Source organism: Dendronephthya gigantea, unplaced genomic scaffold, assembly GCF_004324835.1.
Source record: "Dendronephthya gigantea isolate DGI-Jeju-01 unplaced genomic scaffold, DenGig_1.0 000000F, whole genome shotgun sequence".
NCBI lineage: Eukaryota > Metazoa > Cnidaria > Anthozoa > Malacalcyonacea > Nephtheidae > Dendronephthya > Dendronephthya gigantea.
The window spans coordinates 7,482,120-7,497,500 of NW_021163010.1; the positions used below are offsets into that span (position 1 = coordinate 7,482,120).

Genomic DNA, 15,381 nt, shown 5'->3' on the forward strand with positions numbered 1-15,381 from the left:
CATAGACTGTTCCTAATTCAAAAGAAAATACGCAATATTTCGCTGGCGAACTATTTCTCCGCAAGTGGAAATCCAGCCTGATTTTTTCGCTACACTCACCAAATGAAAGAACTCTTTCTTGATTCATGAAAACCAAAAACCGCTATGTACAGGCAACTTTGTGAAAAAATATGCCAAATATTCTTCGATGCATTCAGTGTTGTTTACGACAAGTGGCTAGTAGTTTAGTATAAATGTATGTTAATCATATATTTAATTCTATTTTTTGTGTTCTTGATATAGAGTAGTTCCGATTGGACTTTTTTTCACTAATGCGTCACGGCTACGTATTGATTTGGATAATAATCTGCACCAACCTTATCAAAGTATAATGTGTACTAACACAGTGCACGCAACCAATTTTTAGCTATTTTCGCTGTAAGACATTGGATGAAGCTATTTTCGCTTTTTAGAACGTTGGATGAAGCCGAATTGAAACTGTGCTGGGAATTGCCGTTAGAGGCTATGTTTAAGCCAACACACTCACGTTAGTTTTTTCTTTTTATTCGCTTCACCGATACATCACCCTCTCACAATCACGACTACACAATTCTCCTTCTCGATTCTCATGCAACACCCTACATATTTGCCTTCTCTGATAACCTATGACGTATAAATTGATTGACACATATTTGGCTAACTAAATTATATCCCTAATTAATAATTTCCCCATAGTTCTCAACATCTGATTGGAAAATAATTGCTCATTAAGGAGGGAGCCGAGCACTAAAAAAATTACAAGCTTAGTCACAAAAGAACTAGGCCTAGGGAGAGGGTAAAATAAATATAATAAAAAATATAATTAAAGTTATAATAGGTGCTACATACATATAGCTGTATGATAAAAATGTTTCTATAGCTGTATGATATTTCCTTTTATTGAAATAGGGTTGCCCAGAAACAGAAATTAAAATCTTCGCTTTTAACTTAATTTGTTTTACTATAATTACAAAGGTGATTATGGAAAATTCCAGCGACGTCGGATTATTACGCGATAATTATTATACATTTAATGTATGCTCCCGAGGGAAATATAGTTTTGTTTTCCCATGCAAGAGTCGAATCGTTGAGACTCGAGAGAAAACAAAACTCACTATTTCCCGAGGTGTAGCGAACATTAAGTGTTTTGTTATATATAGAAACAAAAACATACATGTTACACGACAATTTCATTTCAAAAAACTTTGTTATGACAGTATGCGGGCAACAATTTTTCATTTGTTTCCCTGGAGGGAAATATTGCATTTATTTAAAGTCATGTGACTACGAATGAACCAATCACATTTAAAATACACAGAACCTATATAAATAACAATACGGATTATTACGCTTAATTAAGCGGATTTTTTAAAATGGCAGCGAGTTTTTGTTGTCGAAGTGAAGCAAAAAAGTTGTTAAAAAATTAGGCCTAAAATTATGTTCAAGGCGAAAAAACTACTTTGTAGAACGCTTTTCAACTTAATTTTGCTCGAGATGTTTGTTTACGTTTGTAAAACATGTATTCTTTAAAACAGATTCATTTCGTCACAAAAATCAACTTTGTAATTATAATAAACAATTCGTCAGGTTTTTATTCAGATATATTCACCGAGCCTAAGGTGAATAATTCTTGAACAAGTTGTGGAAGCGAGGACCTAAAAAGCTCGGCTACAAAATAAACAAAACTAAAAACCGCAGCATGAAAATATACGAAACAAAAATAAGTTTGCAAACTGACTATCTTTTGAATTTTGAAAGGAAAACGTTTTTCAAGCTTACAATATAGTTTCATGTTTACTAAAGAATAGAGTTCGATAATGTCAAATTATGAAATATGAAACGAATGGAATTATAATACAGAATTAATTTGTTGAAAATAAAATTGATTTGATTATTGTTGATTATCCTCCCCTTCGCTTTGCTCTGCGGTTAGCTGCTGTTGCCACATATTTGCATATACTCCTTGTCGATCCAAAAGCTCTTGATGTCTACGACAATTAAATTAGTCGAAATGTGATTAATTGCGTTGAACTAATTTATACGAACTTTATTTAAGAGTTAAAAAAGTTAAAAGCTTCTCAAGTATTCTTCCAACATTCTCCCGAATGCATTTTTAAGACCACAAAGGCACACTCCACTATGAGCTTTTTTAATTCTTACATTTAACATAAGAAAAAAATATTACATCAAAAATGCAATTCTCGTTATGTTATTTAAGATGTTGCTCAGCAACAAAAAGAGCTCAGTTTTATCGGCGCGACAACAACCGAATTCTAGCCCAAAATAATTTCAAAAAAAAGATTTTCTAAGATAAATTTTTTAGCAGTTACAAAGTAACTTAAAAATACACATTAAAATTGTCAAAGAAATATGCAACAATTAGTTTACTTTTTAACCAAACAATAGACGACTTGCGCTTTAGACTAATTTCTTTAGACTGCGATAAAACGAAATGTTCTGAAAGAGCTTATTAAAATAAGTGAAACTGTCAAGTTACGCTGCGAATTGTTGTGTGAATTACGGAAAATATAGCCATGCGAAGTTGACTAATTTTGTATACTTTTGTATCACGGCCGGAAGTGTGTAACTCAATTAACTTTGCTCATCCACTTCATTCGATTGCCTAGGCTACTTGGCTAAAATGTAGCTAAATTATTCATTAAATGAGATGGAAAATCGTTACAGTTGATCGTGAATATCCTCGGCTAAATATATACGGCGTTACTCAATAGACCTTTTCGGTAATTACGTCACAAAAATATTGTTTTAAATTCAGAACCACCTTAAATGAGATGGATTTCAATTTTTACTCTCACGAGCTATGTGCAAAGATACACAACATCCTTCAGGCTGTACAACCCGTGCATGAAAAAGAATTTTTCATTTTGACTAATAAGTATTAAGAGCTAAAAAAGTTAAAAACTCTCTAGTTTTTTGTGTCGGTCAAAGTTATCCGCCTGAAAAATTATGTCGGTCAAAGTTATCCGCCTCAGCTTCACTTCGCCAGATAACTTTGACCTCGGTCTGAATAATCCTTGATAATGAGCTCAGCCTCATCCAATAATTGTATACTGTTGAACGAATATTTATAACAAACATGCATTGCATGTATGATTGTGAAGGTTATATTAAATCTTTTCTAAGCCTTTTTTTAAGCATTAGAAAACAATACCGAACCGTTATTGGATAAATTTATTTTAAATTTCAATTTCAGAATGTCGCTTCATAAGACACGGTTATGCATTCTTGCAACACTTCAAAAAAATAATAGTGTATATACACTTCTAAAAGATAACCAGCTCCCATTACTATCATATTCATGTTGATAACAAAATGAAAAAATATTATTTCTTACCGCCCTCTTTCCACAATCTCACCATCCTTAAGAACTAGAATCTGGTCAGCATTTACAATCGTGGAAAGCCTATCGAAATGAAAGAGAACGAAGAAGATTTATCTAACAAAACTGTAGATCAGAATAGTTTCTATATACCTATTTATCTATAAATTTATAAAACAATCCGACTCGAAATAAAAAATTAGGAAATCCGACATCATACAAGAGTGTAAATATCCTTTTATATGCAGGTTGGAAAAGGTTTTACAACGTGATGAGATCTAGTAATTTGTCCATAACGTCGCTCTTAAAGATTCAGGAAGACTGTATAATCTATTTTACACGATATAAAAAGAGTATCAATGTTGTAGCCCAGTCAATTAAAATCGTGTCCCATGAAACAAAAGAGTAGCTTGGAGATACTAGATAGTCATGAATATTCAGTTGTTCAAGTCTTGTATTTTTTTTTGTTATTTTTCTGTGTTAACGATTACTACACTGTACCTGTGCGCAACAACTATTGTTGTCCTGTTTGAGGTCATACTGCTTAAAGACGCTTGTATGTTCCTTTCAGTTTGGGTGTCTAGTGCAGATGTGGCCTGTAAGATTTTAAAAAAATAAGGTATAAATTTCGTATCTCGGCGTTAATGTTGAGCTCAACGTTAAAACCGTAAAAGCCAGAATACTGAAAATAAGAATAAACTTGACCTCGTCGAGAAGAACTAATGGCGGGTTCTTGAGTATAGTTCTTGCGATAGCAACACGTTGCTTTTCTCCTCCACTTATTTTAAGACCTCGCTCACCTACCAACGTCTCATATTCTACAAAACGGAGATAATTGAGAATTGGACTGAATGAAAATAAATGAATTTCAAGGCCAAATGATAAAAAAAATAGTAGCGTGTATAAGACTCAAGGATTATTATACACTTAATGTATGCTCCCGAGGGAAATAGTGAGTTTTGTTTTCCCAAGAGTCTGAATGTTTTTCGAGACGAAGTCGAGGGAAACATTGAGACTCGATGGAAAACAAAACTCACTATTTCCCGAGGTAGTGTACATTAAGTGTTTTGTTATATATGAACAAAAACATACATGTTACACAACGATTTCATTAAAAAAAACACTTTACTTCGTTATGACAAGAAACGGGCAATAATTTTTCACTTGTTTCCCTGGCGGGAAACATTGTATTTAGCTATTTAGTTTCGCAAGAAGGCCTGCATGTATCTAGTTTCTCATGCAATTGCGTGTAAAAATCATGTGTGCAAAAGTTTGCATGCTATAATAATACTAAGAAAAAACGAAAAATATGCTATATAGGGAGTTTAGGCTTGTTGTTTGAAAGGAGCGGGATAATTTTTGCTTAACCATCATCTATTCTTTAATATCTCAAAGACCATGATACAGGGGACTTTTAAATATCAATATTAAAAAGAAAATCGTTTTCGTTTCGTTGTGTTATGGAGTGAAATATTTAACCAGTGAACTCAAATAAGACTGGAACGCTCACTTTGTCGGAAGTTTGAAGCCAAGATGGCGGACACTGAAGCCTTTCTTGTAGGTATGATCCAGGCCTCCACGCGGAAATTTCGTATGTAAATTGGCGGCAATATTTATTTATCCTTTGAAATTTCCGCGCCAGAGGCTGGATCATACCTACAAGAAAGGCTTCATGATCCACCATCTTGGCTTCACTAACTAATGAGGAAAAGTCAGAGAGTGAGCATTCCAGTCTTATTTGAGTTCACTGTATTTAACTCACGTTGCGTGAAGGAAAGAATGCGCACATGGATATCAGCAGCATTCGCAGCATCTTCCACCTCCTGGTCGGAGGCCTCCACCCTACCATATCGGATGTTATATCTACATTGTGACAAGAAATTCCATATTCATCTATAATGCCCCCAATATTCATCGTTCTCCAGGATGTGTGGTTCCACTGTAACAACCTTTACTTATAGGGGCTGTTTACATGTTCCTGCTTAAGCGAGATTAAACAAAACTTGAAATGCCTTAATTTGAGGCATTAAAATGAGTATATAACTTTTATGATCCTGATAGTTGTGTAGTCATTCCTATAGTAGCATGTGCTTGTTTATTTTAATACTTAAAAATCATCTTACGTTTTCGTTGAAAACTAGGAAACCAGGCTCATGCAAACGCTCTAGCTCTTAATAATAATTATAGGCAGCGCGCTAAATCTTTTGGTGGCAAAATACAGTTTAATCGCGTTTATATCGAAAACGAGTTTGGTGACTCCCAATTTCAAAATATTTATTCATATATAATTATTCATTTATATTCCAAAAGAGATTTCGTAGATGGTGTAGCTGTTCAAGGGCTTAGAAATGATAGTTAAATGCATGATTGGCGTAATCCTACATGCATCTGATGGTCAAATAACCGAAGATCGTTAACGTGGTAATTGTGATATCTATGCAGTATAGGAACCTTGCGATTCATAAGCTTTTAAGCAGGTACTGTAATAAAGAACGTTAAAATTACCGGATATTGTCATTGAATAGCACAGTATCTTGTGGGACAACTCCAATGTGCTTACGCAAAGACTTCTGAGAAACCTTAAACATACACGAAGTTTCAATAAATAAAAAAAATGAATTGAAATATTTGGCAATCTGGTGATAGCACAAATACTTTATATATCCAACAATCTATTTTAATAAGTTTATCAACTGGCAAAGGCGTTTTCATATACTTTATCTACTGTTTCCAGACGAGAATCTTGATATATAGTTGTTTAGACATATATACCTTACTGATGTCTTGATCGTCGATGCTAATTAGCCCTGAGTCAATATCGTAAAATCGAAACAGTAAACGAATAACGGTGCTCTTGCCACTTCCTGATGGACCGACCTTAAACGTAAGTTGATATGAATTGTCACATGTATTTAACTAAAATAAAATAAAGTTAACATAAAAATGATAGAAAATGAAAAATCTTTTGTACATCCATTAATTTACTTTCACAATTTTTAACAAAACCATTAAAACAGGAATAAACTGAGGATACCCTTCCTTATTATATATACGAGTTGTCTAACGAATAAAGAAAAAAGATTATCATACCAATGCTAACGTTTCACCAGGTTTAACAAGAAAAGATATTCCTTTTAAGATTTCTTTTCTAAATTCAAAACAAGCATGACAAAGAGGCATAAAGCAATGGTCGATGGATGTTATAAAGTACATCAATGATGCAAGTGAAGGATTTTACGAGCACGGTATTTTTGTTTTATATTCTCAAGCTTGGTTATCGCATCATTATTGTTTACATTCAATGCGAACAAAATGCGATATACAACAAGATTTTCATTGCATGTACATACCCATCTTCGTATGAAAAATGAACATCGTTGAACTTTATCATACCACCATCAACTATAAGCGGTGGAGCATCTGGAATATCTTGAACCTATAATTTTTCATTTTCATTTAATTTTCATAATTTTTCAAACACTGTAAACGAATTTTGTACGTTCGTTTGCGGAAACACCACGTGAATTTAGTTTTGTTTCCACAAACAGACGTAGCTACAATGCAAACATTCACACATCTCTGAGAGGTTAGGAGAATATAGCATAGAAAGCAAATGTAACCTATCAAATACCACCTCCCATTATTCACTTACCTCCTGTTTTTCTTTCATCAGATCAAAAATATTTTCCATGTCAATAAAAGACTGCTGAATAAATCTACAAAAATAAAAAATCACAGTGAGTCAATTAAGATACCCGGTTGCAAGAAAAGGACTACAACAAATAACGACGTATGTGAATTTCGACGAATTATACTATATATATATGTTTTGTGAAAACCAGCCTTAAGTGAAGAGCAAAGGCATTCTTAGATCGATACATTATTCTACATTATGCATGTACCTGTAATAAGTTCCAAAATAGTTAAGTGGCTGATACAATTGAACGATATACGTTATGAATAACACAAAATCACCGACCTAAAATAAAATGTAATTTCGTGTCACGAAAGCTATATAATTTTATGTAGCTATAACCAGAGAATATGTCAAAGTTAAAGGGTCTTAATTTCGAGTGAAAAAATAACTTGAATTATAGAAACATTGTGGGACTTTGGGAGAACTCGAAATAGCGTGAATAAAATCCCCACGCATGTCTATATAACTGTATAGAAACACGGAAAATGCTTTCTTTAATATTCAACACCATCATAGTTTCCCATGTTATCTTAGAAAGCGAATTAGGAGGGGACAATTCAACAGTCTTTACCTTAAGTGTTCCATTAATGACTAAATGGCCACAATAAATTGCCCCAGCTAACAGACCAATTGTCACGATGAAATTTTGCACCACGTTAATAAGATTAAGGCTGGCCATCGATTGCCACTCGCTATCCTAAAATATAACAGGTTTAAGAGGGATTCAGTTTCAGTCTTCTAGGTGTGTACATGTATGAGCATGGTCTGTTTTATTATTTTCTTTTTGTATAAAGCGAAGGAGGGTAGAAACAGTTGAAGCATGATGCATTCACTACATGCTTCGACACAAATCTAAAAATATGTTGTCATGTTTCAATGGTAAAATTATAATCAGGATATATTTTGGGGATGATATACCGAACGAAAAACATACTTGGTAATCTTCAATTGCTTCATTATATCGTCCAACTTCATAATCCTCAGCATTATAATATTTTACCTAAAAGATGAGGAAGCACTGCAGTAGAATTTAGAAAGAAATGCAGACATGTACGGGGGGAAAGGAAAGTACTACCATACATAATTTCCAAATGTTAATACATAATTTCCAAATGTTGGTATATTAAATTTTCGACCCCAACACTCTTTTCAAACTCTACCAATATCAAGTCGAATAATGCTAGTAGTGAAAAATATGCAGGAAACAATCTGCGTGTCCAACCCAGTAGCCACGCATAAAATGCATATATTCCCATACGGTATAAATTTATACTATTACGTTTACCAGTCTAAAGTATTTCGTAATGATTAATTAAATTATGCTGGCACAATGGTCGCATTCTATATGTAGCAAATGAAAATCAGTACCGTTTCAAAATTCAACAATGAATCAACTGCTTTTGCTTTTGTTTTGTTGTCCTTGGCATTCATTTCACGTCTGTATTTGGTACGCCATTCAGTGATAACAATTGTCAGTACTAAAAGGTAATGGGAATTAAATCAAATCATTAGACCCCAAATCAACAAAAAACTATGTTTAACTTTATGTAAACTTCAGGCCTGCCATATGGTCCTCACATGCCCTCTTTGTCTGAGGTCACTAGTGCGCAAACTGGAAAATGATACAATAGACCGTCGATTCTTAGGACCTAGCGAAGATAATAATGCAGGGCCTGTATTATTATTGTAGCGAATTCTACTTTTAGTTGCTCATGTGAAGGAATGAAAAATCTGGCGTTCTAGGAATAAATTCAGCAAGGAGAAGCAATGTTATAAAATTTACAAAAATATATCAAGGCTACTCCCAAATGACTGACTGACTGACTCGTTTGAATTTTTGCCACGCATCACAGTACTGCAAAGTTTCAAAGAAACCTTGCACTAAAACATACCTATGTAGAGACCCATGGTTATAAAAACAATTAGTCCAAAATATCCATTGAATGCGAGAATGAAATAAATTATGGCAATGATGATGTCAATGATAACAGGAAAGATATTGAAGAGCAAATAACTATAAAATAAACAATATAATTTACATATAAAAAACTATATTGATCTTTTATCCACGAGTGCTGGCTATTATTGTAAGATAATCTTACAAAGATTACATACAGACGATCAGTTAAAGTAAATGTAATCTTGGACCAGTTTTTCGAAAGCCAGTTAAAGCAAATATTTACATTTATTTTTTTAATTGCTTGTTTATAAGTTGAATGTCTTTTTCCATAAATATTTTCTGGACCAACAAAATCCATATTTTGTAAAGTTTCAAAACGAACAGCGGTTAACTGGTTAATTAAGCAATTAACCAAAACAGCTGATTAAAATTTAACCTTAGGGTCAGCGCTAACCCAGCTTTGAACAACTGGCCCCTGCATATTTTTGGTCATCCATTGCATGACGTGAAAACATGGTTCAGTTCAAACATTTTCCCCGTAAGAGGAAGCGACGATCGAATTACGAATTCGCTGTGCAGTGTCAAAATCTATGTAGTTTTACCTTAACAAAATATTAGTACTGGTATTGCCGCGGTCTATCATTCGCAATACTTCTCCTGTCTTTCTACCCAAATGCCAACGCAACGACAAACTTGAAGAAAAAGCAAACGGAATAATGTAAAGAGAAGACGTAAATGGCACTGCATGTTGAATAATTAACGTTCGTTAATATTAATATTTTATATATTATTAATCAATATATATTAAGGGGATAATAATAATATTAATACATATATATCAAGGGGATAATCGTTTGATGATATGATATTCGGAGTTTGGATCCAAAACTATACTAAAGTGTTTCTATTTCTTTTTAGGAAAATATTTTATACAAATTTTTCTTATAAATTATAAATTCTCACAAAATTATTCACAACTAACGATAAACAATGTTGTGTTTTTTTTTTGTGAGTCCAATAGAGAGTCTATAGTTGTCCATTATTTTAACTCAGGAACAGCTTTTTGTTCGGGGTTTTTCATGCTCGTGTATTTAACATTTTTATTGTGAAGTACAGCTCGATTATTATTTTGTTTATGTTTTTAAATATAAAGTCTCGGGGCAGAAAAAATTTCCGTGTTTCTCGACCAATCAGCACACGCGTACTTTACATATTATATTATACATATAAACAAAGTCTTGGTCGACGTAAATGTTGAGTACCATACGTTAGGACACAAAACAAGTTATGTTTAAAGTAGCACATATTAATCTCACCTGTGTAGATGAGCAAACAGTCGCACTTGAACGGCACGACTAGTGTATTGTTGTATTTTGATCCATAGAAACGACCGCATATTACTCAGCATTCCCAGTGCACCTGGAATTTAATAAACAATGAAGAATAAACAAAAAATACAAACTTCGAATGCTATATAACCTGCTATTTGTAAGGTTGTATTAATAACCTATTAAAATGATTAGAACCAGAGGCGAAACTAGAACGATAATTGAGATGGATGGGTGAATATTGATATATTCTGTTTTGCCTGACGGAGTTCTTTTGTACGCGTACATATTTTGAAAAGAGGTTCGTCGGAAAGAACAGAATATATGAATACTCATACACCCCCCCCCCCACACACACACTCACAAATATCGCCTTAAACTTAAAGCCTCTGATTAGAACGTAGAAGCACAATTACCTGTTCCTCCCCCTTGCAGAAACCGCAGGACAACATAAAGAATAATCAAATGCAATGGATTTGTTTTTCCTTCAAGGCCATCTTTGCCGGGGGTTAGGTAATTGACTATATATAATATAAAGAGAACAAGTGAGAACCGTCAAAATACATGGTATGGCTAACAATACACTGACCCAATGTACACAGGTTTAGACTTTTAAACGTTTAGACCAAAATAACCACCAGAAAGTATTGGGGACAATTACTAAAGCTGACAAAAATATTTCATACGTTTTAATTATTTCAATTGGCTTTTCTAAAACATTTAACATGCATAGAATTTTGTACACGGTATGCAGAAAATAAATTCAAACACGTCTTAAAAATGAATATGCGTCTTCTTCACAACAGGGAAAATTCAACTTATTCAAGTTCTTTTTTAGCAGATAGGCTGCGAGTTCCGTTGCAGCAAGCAGCTTGACGTACTTTATTTGAACCTGTAACATCAGGGATGCCACAGGGGTCGATTCTCGGCCCAATGTTGTTTGTACTGTATATATACATTCAAGGTATATAGCTACTGAGACAAAGCATGCATGAGTACCATAGAAATAATAGACATTATGTCTATTATTAATAGAAATAATGTCAATTATTTTTTTTCTTGCGGTCCGAATTCATATTTTAGCGATTCCTGCAAACATCAGGGATGCCACAGGGGTCGATTCTCGGCCCAATGTTGTTTGTACTGTATATATACATTCAAGGTATATAGCTACTGAGACAAAGCATGCATGAGCACCATAGAAATAATAGACTTGATGTCTATTATTAATAGAAATAATGTCTATTATTTTTTTTTCTTGCGGTCCGAATTCATATTTTAGCGATTCCTACAATCTGATTGGGTACGCGAGCGGTCCGTATGAGGCCGTACGGACCGCGCAGGGTTTTAAAGCACAGAGCTAACGCTAAAATATTAATTCGGACCGCAAAAAAATAAATCAATTATTTACCAGTTTAGTCGGTCCGTATACGGAAATATTTCCCTCGGTCTCAAAAACATCCCTCGGCCTTCGGTTCGGTCTCAAAAACGTCCCTGGGAAATATTTCCCTATACGGACATCTTATCTGGTAAATAACATATATTTATTTCTATGCTAAGTACTTATCTAGATAATCTTACCTATATCACGATACACCAAAGGAATAAACAAATTAACTGCACGACCTCCCGCGAGAAGAAGAAAACAAACAACAACACGTAGTTGCAACGTTCTAGAGTAAAGAGAATATATAAAATGGTACAGTAAGTTATACGTGTGGATTTGTTCATTGCTTTGACTGTAATTATTAATGAAAGCAGTGGGCAGTCAGAATTATATATTTTACAAATAGTTAAGCAGCTGTTCACATAACACAGTTAATTAAGCAATGCATAGGTACTGCAATGCAATGCAATGTACTGTGCAGTTCGTGGAACTATATTAGGTGTACAGCTAAAAATTTAATATTTATTATTCGATTTAACTGATCTCAACCAAGACGAATTCTGGACATGTATATGGTGAAATAATTTGCATGAAACAGCATACCGACGGTTTGGCCAGAGAAAAGGCCATAAAATCTTCAGCTTTCTCATGACTCCCTTAAACGTTGATACTTGTCTACCGTCAGCTGCCTGAAAAAACAACAAAATCGTTTTCTCGCTGTTGCGCAATATATACAATTGCCAAGGATCGAGGGTCTTAATTTCAAGATTTGGAAATCATACTACATATCAATCCCAAGGCTACAGGAATGGAACCTACACCTTTGCGACGCCGGTGCAATGTTTTTGTTACTGCTCGCTCTTAATTGCTGATCCAAAAATTACTGTTAATATTCCCAAAAGTTGCTCCCAGTTGCAGGCCGTAGCTAGACGGATTTTAAACTTAAAATGGGATCCGATTCGAAAGGATCCACGCCCTGTATAGATATTATAAGATAAATAAAGAGCAGGGTGAGTGATGACTGACCCTTGTGGTACTCCTGGTATCCCAACATTATCAATTTAGCTACTAGATATATTTTAGAAATTAGATGGGAAATTCTTTATTTTATGCAATCTATACGATGAAGAAAAAGAAGAAAAAATTAGGTCACCACGTACCGATGGCGTTCCGAGGGTGTCGTCATCCTCGACCGAGACCTCATAGCTTGATTTGTACAAACCAGGAGCTTTCATTCCGAGAAATAGTATCAAAGCTGAAAACGAATACCTCAGCCAAAATAGAACAAATTCGGCTTCCTCGACCGATGTTTTTCGATGGAACCACCATTCATTGTTGTTCCATGAGATTAAGACAAGGTTATTTTTAACGAACGTTAGACCCCAAAATAAGATTAAAGGCGTTGAGTACTTTGATAACTTGGCTATATAACGATCCTGCGTTTCAATCATTGTGTCGAAGTAAGCAAAAAACCACACAAGGAACATTAGCAAATCGCCGACCAAGGTTACCCCTTGTATACGAGAAGACTCCATTGAGGCTGAAAAAGAAAAAAAATAGGCTACTAATGCCGAGAAAGTCGATAGACTGGTCAAAGTCTGTTTCGTAGTTTTATGAATTACATAACAGAACGTGTGTCATTATTTGTTAGTATACGTTACTACATTTTACTGTAATTACTTGATAAATACTTGGTTACTTTTTACAGCAAAATATGTCAGTCGTTGCCAAAGGTTGTCATATCAAAATATACATTAATACCCATTTTTTTTAGTTAAGATACTTACTGTAAGGTCTGTTCACACCATCTAATTCATGCACTTCTGCATGACTTATGGATTGCGACTGGTTGTTAATATAGCAGTACTACATTGACTTTAGTTGATTTGTTAAAACGTCTATCAGATGTGAATTCGATCGAACAAAATTAGCCTTTCTCACGATGACGAATATGCCGCCATTTTTGGGGTACTTTTTTCAAAAACCGTGAGCGTAAAACTTGGTAACGGCGACTGTCTTTAATTTTAGGCTGAATTTATTCTTCAAATGGTCTGTTTATTCTAAAAAAATGCTTTTGATGTTTAAACATAATTTTTAAACCCATTTCAAAAAAGTAAAAGTACCCCAAAACGTCATCGTGAGAAAGGCTAATTGGAACGTGTGATCGTCTTAATTTTAATGTTTTATGGTTTAACTACTTAATCAAAACCTATACCAGACCTTACCTTTCACGACAATATCCAGCAGGGGTAGAATAATTTGGCATATGTGGAAAAACAATTGGCAGGTATACAAAAAGGAAGTGCGATAGTTCTCTCCATAGATGAAGCTAGCCGGATTGTCCAAAAATGAAGAAGAAACAGGCGTTTCCTTATTTAACAAAAGATCATTGGCTGTTGCGCCGATTGATTGATCAAACTCATCTTGGATGGAGGCATAGCGTTGTTTTGCCATTCTTCTCTTGTACGCAAGCCTCACAAGTTGAGGTATACATGCCAGTATGATCAGAAGTAAAAAGACCAGAGGAGAAACGGTTTCAAAGAGACATCTTGGCAGACCATGGTTGTATGTCGTATCTTCACCAAGTGCTTTACCGTTCTCACAATAAGTGTTTACAGACATCGCCTAGGCCACACTTTACGCTCGCTAAACACGCGGTGACCTAGCATAAAAAACGTTTAAAGAAAATTAGGCTTTCTTTGATCGATCTATATAGAACCATTTAAACACTATTTTCCAAACGTTTTGCTCAACGTTATTCTCAGCGTGTGTTAGCTAAATTTTGTTAGGCGTTGTATTAGTATCGAAAGATGATCACAAAAAGGTTGTACGCTTTCAAAACAGCGTACACGTGATATTCTATAGCATTATAAAGAGGAGCAAGATGTACTATGGCTACGGTCACATCGGACCGATCGGAAGTGCCGAGTTTTTCCAAAGAAAAACGAAAAAAACCCTAGCTCTCTTGTCCATAAGATGTGTGAACAAAGACCGTAAGCTTGTAGAAGACTTCTCATAATTGAAAAGATTTCCAATTTGGTTAATTACTATTTAGAGTTGCTAAAGGATTGTCATTAAAGGCATATTAGTATAGTCACATGTATACGTTAATTGCCATGGAGTTTAATGATTGCCGCTTTATAATAGATAGACTGGATTATAAATAGAAAATATTTATAGATATATCATAAATAGAAGATATTCCTGTACAGTTATAGAAAAACGCATGGGAGTTTGGGAGAACGGGAACGAGAAAATTATTCCACGTTATTTCGAGTTCTCCCAAACCCCCACAAGTGTTCCTATTTAACAATTAGACAACGTGTCCGAGTTGTCTATGAGCGAATAGTCTAAGAAGGCGAAGCCTGACTCGCCTTCGTTGTCTATGAGCGAATAGTCAACTCACTTACTCAGGCTTCGCCTTCGTTGACTATTCGCTCATAGACAACTCGTACTCGTTGTCTAATTGCTAAATAGTAACACGCTTCTTGACCAATCAGCACGCGTGTACTATAAATGTTATATTATAAATTATGCTATGTTATCAATATTTAGCTTCTTTCCTATACAGAATGCTCGTGAATTTTACGCTGGTAAAACTTGAGTTGTGGTAAAAACCTGTGACAGCTAAAAACTCACGACCCAATATATATATATATATATATACAGTCATTATCATTATCGTCACCTGTAAATATATATAAATACGTA

General features: G+C 34.4%; 1 protein-coding gene across 2 annotated transcripts in view; it reads right to left on the reverse strand.

The window, feature by feature from the left end:
• Nucleotides 1–1,721: 1,721 nt before the first annotated feature.
• The window catches only part of LOC114518929 (ATP-binding cassette sub-family B member 6, mitochondrial-like), a 16,311-nt gene continuing 2,651 nt past the window's right edge, over nt 1,722–15,381 (reverse strand). Inside the window, exons 2-23 of one of the 2 annotated variants that reach the window (XM_028538967.1) lie at nt 13,896–14,332; nt 12,831–13,210; nt 12,274–12,359; nt 11,865–11,956; nt 10,700–10,804; nt 10,272–10,374; nt 9,558–9,647; nt 8,948–9,069; nt 8,424–8,533; nt 7,990–8,055; nt 7,627–7,752; nt 7,261–7,337; nt 7,011–7,074; nt 6,709–6,794; nt 6,449–6,506; nt 6,131–6,235; nt 5,864–5,937; nt 5,121–5,221; nt 4,064–4,176; nt 3,860–3,954; nt 3,374–3,442; nt 1,722–2,006 (exon numbers count right to left, since the gene is read on the reverse strand). In XM_028538967.1, the coding sequence (XP_028394768.1) occupies nt 1,910–2,006; nt 3,374–3,442; nt 3,860–3,954; nt 4,064–4,176; nt 5,121–5,221; nt 5,864–5,937; nt 6,131–6,235; nt 6,449–6,506; nt 6,709–6,794; nt 7,011–7,074; nt 7,261–7,337; nt 7,627–7,752; nt 7,990–8,055; nt 8,424–8,533; nt 8,948–9,069; nt 9,558–9,647; nt 10,272–10,374; nt 10,700–10,804; nt 11,865–11,956; nt 12,274–12,359; nt 12,831–13,210; nt 13,896–14,292 (2,616 nt within the window). In that variant the 5' untranslated portion in view covers nt 14,293–14,332 and the 3' untranslated portion in view covers nt 1,722–1,909. Of the gene's footprint in view, nt 2,007–3,373; nt 3,443–3,859; nt 3,955–4,063; nt 4,177–5,120; nt 5,222–5,863; nt 5,938–6,130; nt 6,236–6,448; nt 6,507–6,708; nt 6,795–7,010; nt 7,075–7,260; nt 7,338–7,626; nt 7,753–7,989; nt 8,056–8,423; nt 8,534–8,947; nt 9,070–9,557; nt 9,648–10,271; nt 10,375–10,699; nt 10,805–11,864; nt 11,957–12,273; nt 12,360–12,696; nt 12,782–12,830; nt 13,211–13,895; nt 14,333–15,381 lie in introns of those variants that run through there. The other variant, XM_028538975.1, reaches the window with a different exon arrangement.